This window comes from Cebus imitator, unplaced genomic scaffold (assembly GCF_001604975.1).
Source record: "Cebus imitator isolate Cc_AM_T3 unplaced genomic scaffold, Cebus_imitator-1.0 Scaffold328, whole genome shotgun sequence".
Lineage (NCBI taxonomy): Eukaryota > Metazoa > Chordata > Mammalia > Primates > Cebidae > Cebus > Cebus imitator.
This window is the reverse complement of record NW_016107643.1, coordinates 1,159,600-1,167,935: the sequence shown is the minus strand read 5'-3', so window position 1 is coordinate 1,167,935 and position 8,336 is coordinate 1,159,600. Positions and strand designations below refer to the sequence as shown.

At 50.8% G+C, this 8,336-nt stretch overlaps 1 protein-coding gene across 4 annotated transcripts in view; it reads right to left on the bottom strand.

The window, feature by feature from the left end:
• ITPA (inosine triphosphatase) overlaps positions 1-5,018 on the bottom strand; it is a 14,964-nt gene extending 9,946 nt beyond the window's left edge. The window contains exons 1-5 of one of the 4 annotated variants that reach the window (XM_017504792.2): positions 4,853-5,018; positions 2,884-2,941; positions 2,729-2,793; positions 2,072-2,145; positions 1,208-1,239 (exon numbers count right to left, since the gene is read on the bottom strand). In XM_017504792.2, coding sequence (XP_017360281.1) covers positions 1,208-1,239; positions 2,072-2,145; positions 2,729-2,793; positions 2,884-2,941; positions 4,853-4,918 — 295 coding nt within the window. In that variant the 5' untranslated portion in view covers positions 4,919-5,018. The remainder of the gene's footprint in view (positions 1-1,207; positions 1,240-2,071; positions 2,146-2,728; positions 2,794-2,883; positions 2,942-4,852) is intronic. The other 3 variants (XM_037730029.1, XM_017504793.2, XM_017504794.2) reach the window with 3 other exon arrangements.
• Between the last annotated feature and the right edge of the window lie 3,318 nt (positions 5,019-8,336).

Here is an 8,336-nt window from a genome sequence, read left to right as displayed (position 1 = left end):
GAAAGAAAAAAGAAATACAGCGGCTGGGCGTGGTGGCTTATACCTGTAATCCCAACACTTTGGGAGGCCAAGTGGATGGGTCGCTTGAGCTCAGGAGTTTTGAGACCAGACTGGGCAACATAGCGAGAGCTCATCTCTACAAAAAATGCAATAATTAGCTGGGCATGGTGGCTTACACCTGTAGTCCCAGCTACTCAGGAGGCTGGGGTGGGAGGATTGCTTGAGCCGGGAAGGTGGGCAGTGAGCCGAGATTGAGCCACTGCACTCCAGCCTGGGCAACAGACAGAGACTCTGTCTCCAAAAAAAATTAAAAACGAATAAAAATTAAAATTAAAAAACCAGTTGCAGTGGCTCAAAAAAAAAGAAAAAAGAAAAATACAAGAATAGCCAGGCCTGGTGGTGGGCACCTGCAATCCCAGCTACTCAGGAGGCTGAGGCAGGAGGATTGAACTCAGGAGGCGGAGGCTGCAGTGAGCTGAGATTGCACCATTGCACTCCAGCCTGGACAACAGAGTGGGACACTGTCTCAAAGAAATAAAATAGGCTGGGAGTGGCGGCTCATACCTGTAATCCCAGCACTTTGAGAGGTGGGCAGATCACCTGAGGTCAGGAGTTTGAGACCAGTCTGGCCAAGATGGCAAAACCCCATCTCTACTAAAAATACAAAAAATAGCTAGTGTGGTGGTGCATACCTGTAATTCCAGCTACCTGGGAGGCTGAGGCAGGAGGATTGCTTGAACCTGGGAGGTGGAGGTGGCAGTGTGCTAAGATTGTGCCACTGCACTCCAGCCTGGGTGACAAGTGAGACTCCATCTCTAAATAAATGAATGAATGCATAATAAAGAGGGAACATTTTGGCCTGCAACTGTGGGTGAAAGGATATGCACTGCTGGGGTCCAGGGGCAGTCCTCCAACTCCCAGGGTAGGCCCTAGCTAAGGCAGTCAGGAAGGCCAAGTCCCTCTTGAAACCCAGAATTAACTATAGCCCCTCTGTCCCTCAACTCCACAGCTCCCACCATCCCTGCCCTCTGCAGTGCTCTCTGGAGTTTAGGGTAAGTGCAGGTGCTAGATGGAGAAACTGAGATGGAGGCTCCCATGGTGGGAGCTAGAATCTGAGACTCCTGAATACTAATTGGGGCCCCTCCCCTACACCAAGCGAAGATTCTCATTCCCAACAGATCCACAGAAGAAACAAAGCAGGTAATACCTTCAGGCTTTAACTTCTCCAGAAACCACTTTCTACAAGAGAAATAGAGGAGAGTCAGACACCAGGAGCGGCTGGATCTCCTTACCACCTTTTCCAGGTTGTTCCCTATTGACAGCCAAAGGGAAATGAAAAAGAATGCCTCCAAGGGCCAGGTGAGGTCTCAGTACTTTGGGAAGCTAAGGCAGGTGGATCGCTTGAGCTCAGGAGTTTGAGAAAAACCTGGGCAACATGGCGAAATCCCATCTCTACAAAAAATACAAAACTAGCTGGGCACGTGCCTGTAGTCCCAGCTACTTGGGAGGCTGAGGCAGGGAGTGAGCTGCGATTGCACCACTGCACTCCTACCTCAGCGACAGACTGAGATCCTGTCTCACACACCAAAAGTAAATAAATGCAAAAAAACCAGCTGGTGTGGTGACGTGCACCTGTAGTCCCAGCTACCCAGGAGGCTGAGGTGGGAGGATCACCTGAGCCTAGGAGGTGGAGACCGCAGTGAGCCATGATCATGCCTGCACTCTAGCCTGGGTAACAGAGAGAGATTGTATCAAAAAAAAAAAAAAAGGAAAGAAAGAAATCAGGTTTTACATCCCAACTTCCTTGTTTTCTCTTTCCTGAAATTAATCTACCTATGAATGTACTTCTCAAATGGGCGGGGTCCCCTTTACTATCTCCACTTACATGGTTGCATTCTCACACTTTACAAAAGAAAGACATGCTTCTCCTATGCTGTCTTTCCTCTGGACAATGTGAAAGGCTATTGATGCCAAGACAGTGAATGACCTGCAGTATCAGGTACCTAATCATTTTGCAGTTCTAGTGATTTTGGGCCTGGGGCCCTGTAAGGGGGTGGAGGTGAACACTCACATGTAGGGGCCAGGGAGCCCTCCAAGGGCATTGAAACACAGACAGGTGTCCTCAACCAGCACGGGTCCCTGTACCTGCAGCACAAACACATGCAGCCCTGAGACCCGTGACACCGTCCCCACCTGGAACCCCCAGGTCACCCAGACTGGGGCCAGCCCTCAGCTAGCTGAGATCTGCAGCAGGCAGAGCCATGGGAGCTGCCCTCAGCCAATCTCTTATCTTCATCTTTGAGATGAGGATACCAAAGCTTTGGCCGATTGTAAAGCTTGCTCCAGGCACAGCAGTGGGAGAGCTGGATTTGCACTCAGCCTGACTCTCCACAGCATGCTTTCTCAGTTCCATGAAGATGTGTGAACGCAGCGGTGGATGTGCCTGGGGAAGATGTAGGGCTAGAATGCATGTCTGAGCATTTGGGGGAAGGGGAGTCTGTGTGTATGTGGGTATGTATGGTGGTGGTCTGGGGGAGATACCATGTATTCAAGGCTGGCAAAGGAAGGCAGTGTTCCAAAGCCAATATTAACTGAACCCTAGAGGGCTCTGGGCAGGTGTCCTAGAAAGCTCAACAAACTGTGCCTACTCTGTTGTTTCTGGCAGGCACAGGCCCCAGAAGCTACCTGGACAAGAGGAGCAAGTAAGAGACAAGGGCAGGGCAAGTACCTGGCGAGCTGCCTCCTGACATTTCTGTATGGAAATCTCATCCGGCTCCCCCTGGTACTCTGGCACTTATCAGGGAAACAGACACACAGAGTCAGGTCACAGGAATACAGAGAAATCCAACCATCTTTTCAAAACAAAACAAAACGGAGACCTACGGTCAATTTTCTGTGCCACCAAAGTGCATGGAAATTTATCTCCTAGAATCTGAATGACCTGTTCCAAAAGAAAAGAGAACATTTATCACCGTCTAACGATTCCCCATTACTATGTGAGCTGCCATCCACCTTTCTCATTGATAACTCTCCTGCCGATCTCCTAAAGCTCACCAACTCAGGACCATAAGCCTCACCCCAGCTTTCAGGGTCCCACCCCAGCTTTCAGGGTCCCACCCCAGCAGGCCAGCCCCTGCCATCTCCTTACTTCTCTATCTGTCCTACTTCAGGTCTCTGCTTGTGCTAAGCCCCCATCCAGAACACCCCCTTCCCTTCTCAATGCTCCCAGAAACTCTAACCATCTTCCTAGACCAGGAATTTTGTATCAGAAGACACCCAGAATTCAGGAGGCCTGTGCACTCCAGCCTGGGCAACAGGGTGAGATGCTGTTTCAAAAAGAAAAAAAAAAGACTACCAGTTCTAGGCCAAGTTCGAGTCCATGTTCTCCAAGGAGCCTCCCTTGGCCACTCTAGTGCCTTCTTCTTTTTTTTTTTTTTGAGATGGAGTCTCACTTTGTCACCCAGGTTAGAGTGCAGAGGCACCATCTCAGCTCACTGCAACTTCCACCTCCTGGGTTCAAGCAATTCTCCTGCCTCAGCCTCCGAGTAGCCGGGACTACAGGCGTGTGCCACCATGCCAAGCTAATTTTTGTATTTTTAGTAAAGAGGGAGTTCAACCATGTTGGCCAGACTGGTCTTTAACTCCTGATCTCAGATGATCTGCCCGCCTCAGCCTCCCAAAGTGTTAGGATTACAGGCTTGAGGCACTGCACCCAGCTCCTCCTCTAAAGGAGGGAGGGCAATGTTCTCGGCTAGAGGTTTGGGGTCTCATACCCACTGTCCTGCATGGCTCTGTTCTGGGTGGCATTGTCTGATCCCGGTCTGGCCTCAGGATCCCAAACCTTTTTCCATCAGAAGGCTCTGGTTCCTGAGAAGGCCACTCTGTCCTGGCACAGAAGTGACATCAGTCCCTCCCTATGCTACAGGCAAATGTAGGTTTCCCTAGTGATTACAGCCCACGGGGTCTGCCTCAGACATATCCAGTGGGCGTCATCCTGATTCCCCACACATCACTCTGGCTATGGCTGATTGAACAGAGGAAAACCCTTGATTCAAGCAAGGCCAATCAGAGCTGATATCCTGTAGAAGCCTCATTGTTCCATCCCCGGCAGGGAAGAAAAATGAAAGATCTGAACAGGAATAGGAATCAGTATCCGGAGAGAACAGGTCAGCTCCCTGAGGGAACCTCAGGTCCTGTGGGACACGGTAACACTAAATTCCCACAAGAGTCATCTGGTGGCTTACATGAGCTCCCTGTGTGTCTGTGTTACTTGCTACCCACAAAGTCCTGCAAACAGAAACTTTGGATCCACTGCCACCTTTACTCCTCTTCTCTATAGCGCTGTGAAGCAAATGTCCTGCATCACCCTCATTTCACACATGCGAAAAGAGGTTAGAACATTTCAGGACGGTGGTGAGGCATGGACTGCTCAGTGTGGAACTCCGTCCTACGCCCTTTCTGGGTCCTTCTAGCCCTGGCCCAGCAGCAGGAGGTGGATAAGTCCAGGAAGAGCATCGGGACCCAGGGTTGGGGTCTAGTTCAATAGGTGACCTCAGGGGAGGTTGCTAAAGGCCCCGCTACTCCTCCAGCTCCGGTGGTCGCTGACCACACAAGCCCTGTATCGGGATCTGTCAAGGACCTCGTTCCCTCGCCCACCTCGGGGCGTCCTGGCTCCGTAGCCGCTCCCTTTTTGAGCCTCAGCCTTTCCACACAATCGGGTGGGGACCCACGCTTCTCGGCTGAATTCCGTTCACTCTCCATGCCTCCTCCCACGTGGTTCCCTCGCCCAGAAGCCCCTTCTCCGTCCTATTCCCAGCCGCCTCCCAGTCAACCCCCAACACCCTCCCGGCACCTCCTCTAGTTTCTTGGCGTTCCCCGTGACAAACACGATCTTCTTCCCCACCAAGGAAGCCGCCATAGGGAAGCCCCGGTTACACAGCTGAGCCCCTGGAAACTCCTTGGCGTTCAGTGGCAGGAGACTTCCGGCTGGTGGCGGAAGTAAACCGCTCAGTTTCCGGCCAGGGATCGGGCGGGGGCGGGGGGCTGGGGTGGGGTAACTGACCCAGACTCTGAGGCACGTGTCGGGTGGGTGGGCTCGCCGTAGTGGCCTAGCCCTCCGCGTTCGAATTGCTAGGGGCCTCCCGAGCCTGGAGATTGAGTGTGCTAAGACCTGTCCCTCCTGCTTAAGGGACGCTCTCTTCAAGAACCCGAAGAGCCCGCGCGTTGTGGCTCACGCCTGTAATCCCAACACTTTGGGAGGCTGAGGCAGGTGGATCATTTGAGGTCAGGAGTTCGAGACCAGCCTGGCCAACATGGCGAAACCCCGTCTCTACTAAAAATACAAAATATTAACCGGACCTGGTGGCGGATGCCTGTAATCCCAGCTACTCGGGAGACTGAGGCAGGAGAATAGCTTGAACCCAGGAGGCGGAGGTTGCTTTGAACCGAGATAGCGCCACTGCACTCCAACCTGAGCGTAACAAGAGCTAAACTCCGTCTCAAAAAAAAAAAGAAAAGAAAAAATGTAACGGAAGAGACCACTCCCACTCCTGCACCGCCACGCCCCGCCTCTGCTTTCCGCGCTTCTCTGCGATGGGGTCTCCGAAAGAAGACTGCAGCTCTGTGCTCCTGAAGGTTTGCGCTCTCCTGAGGCTGTCTCAAAAAAACTGCCTCCTTCTAGGCAAGGGCTCCCAAACCTTCATCCTGATCTCACCCTCAGCCTTCCTCCCCAGCTCTGATCCACTGACTCTGAATTTAAGCTCGGCATAGCCTAAAACAAGCCCAAACCTAGTTTTCATTCCTGGGCTTGAGAGCTCAGTATCTAGACTCATCCTCATCCCTCCAGCCTCTCAAATCCATCACCCTTTCTCCAGGGCCATCGTTTCAGCCAGATCTTTGCACTCCAAACACAACAGTGAGTAGGAAGTGCCCTCTCAACGGTGGGTCTGGTGAACCTCCGCTGATACTCTCTTTGGGGCAAGTCATCTGACTCCCTCCTCCAGAGACTCAGCTCTCTGCCCACAGCCTGGAATCCTGGGGCAGTACCTCTTGAATGGCCACTTCTGCCCATGGACAAGAAAGGGAGGGAGTCTTTTGACTTTTCTTTCTTTTTTTTTTGAGATGGAGTCTAGCTCTGTCGCCTAGGCTGGAGTTCAGTGGCGCAATCTTGGCTCACTGCAACCTCTGCCTGCTGGGTTCAAGCAATTCTCTTGCCTCAGCCTCTCAAGTAGCTGGGACTACAGGCGCACGCCGCCATGCCCAGCTAATTTGTTTTGTTTTGTTTTGTTTTTTTTAGTAGAAACAGGGTTTCACCGTGTTGCCCAGACTGGTCACAAACTCTTGAGTTCTAGCAATCCGCCGGCCTCGGCGTCCCAAAATGCTGGGATTACAGGAGTGAGCCACCGCGCTCGGCCAAGTCTGACTTCTTACCAAGCTCCTTAGGCCATTCTGATGCTCATCAAAGTGTGGGAACCGGTCGGCTGCAATGGCTCACACCTGTAACCCCAATACTTTGGGAGGCCAAGACGGGTGGATCACCTGAGGTCAGGAGTTTGAGACCAGCCTGACCAACATGGTGAAACCCCATTTTTACTAAAAATACAAAATTAGGCAGGTATGATGGTGCATGCCTGTAATCCCAGGTTCTTGGGAGACTGAGGCAGGAGAATGACTTGAACTCGGGAGGCTTCGGTTGCAGTGAGCAGAGCTCTCACCACTGCATTCCAGCCTGGGCAACATGAGTAAAACTTCGGATCAAAAAAAAAAAAAAAGTGTGGGAACCACTGCTTTTGATGGTGACCTGTTTTCTTGTATTGAAGCAGAAACACTAATCATCATGCAGAGTCCCTAGAGGAGTGGCCAGGGGGATTTGGGGGCAGAAAAGGGCCTGGATGACATCAGTTACCCTGAGAAGCCTGAGAAGAAATACGGCCCACCCCACATGGATGCCTTTCTTGGATCTCAGCCAGCTCAAGCCCCAGCTCAGGGAAACCTTCCCTAAGCTCTCCTTCATCTGCTGTCATAGCACTGGCCTCTCCACTACAGATATATATCCATTTGTGTGATTATTCTGTTTTCTCCTCTAAAAATCATAATAGTAAAAACCATGTCTATTTTTGTTCACCTCTCTTTTTTTTTTTTTTCATTTGAGATGGAGTCTCGCTTTGTTTCCCAGGCTGGAGTGCAGTGGCACAATCTTGGCTCGCTGCAACTTCTGCCTCCTGGGTTCAAGGGATTCTCCTGCCTCAGCCTCTCAAGTAGCTGGGATTATAGATATCCACCGCTATGCCCAGCTAATTTTTATATTTTTAGTATAGATGGGTTTTTGGCATGTTGGCCAGGCTGATCTTGAACTCCTGACATCAGCAGATCTGCCCACGTCAGTCTCCCAAAGTGCTGAGATTACAGGCTTGAGCACCACACCCGGCCTCACCTCTCATTCTTAAATCCCAGTGCCTGGTACATAATAGGTGTTCTCTAATGTAAGATCACAACTATCTCAGGCACGGTGGATCACTTGAGTCCAGGAGTTCAAGACCAGCCTGGACAACATGGCGAAACCCAGTCTCTGCAAAAAATTAGCTGGGCATGGGGGCACATGCCTGTAGTCCCAGCTATTCATAAGGCTGAGGTGGGAGGATCACCTGAGCCTGCGAAGTTGAGGCTTCAATGAGCCAAGAGTGCCACTGCAGTCCAGCCTGGGTGATTCGAGTGAGGCCCTGTCTCAAAAAACCAACAAACAAAAAGATCACAACTGACATCTGTAATTATAATTCCATAGATAACTTTGTCTTTCTTTATTTCTCTCTCTCTCTCTCTCTCTCTCTCTTTCCTTTTCTTTCCTTTTCTAACAAAGTCTCACTCTTACTGCCCAGGCTGGAGTATAGTGGTGTGATCTGGGCTCACTGCAACCTCTGCCTTCCAGGTTTTTCCTCTTGCCTCAGCCTCCCAAGTAGCTGGGACTACAGGCATGCACCACTATGCCCAGTGAATTTTTGTATCTTTAATAGAGATGGGGTTTCACCAGGTTGACCAAGCTGGTCTCAAACTCCTGACCTCAAGTGATGGCCCACCTCAGCCTCCCAAAATGCTGGGATTATAGGTGTGAGCAGATGTCTAAAGCCAAAGAATTGATCCTTCAGGATGGGGAGCAGCTTCTCTTCAGATCCTAGGCCAAATAAAGCTGTCTCAAGTGGTGGTACAAGTCAAAAACCAAAAAAAGGCAAATTCGAGAAACACATTTTAAGCAGAATTCCGGAAGCTGCAGAAACATTCACCAAGTGGAAATCCTCATAAAAGGAATCTGTTTTTTCTTCTACTTTTTTTTTTTTTTTTTT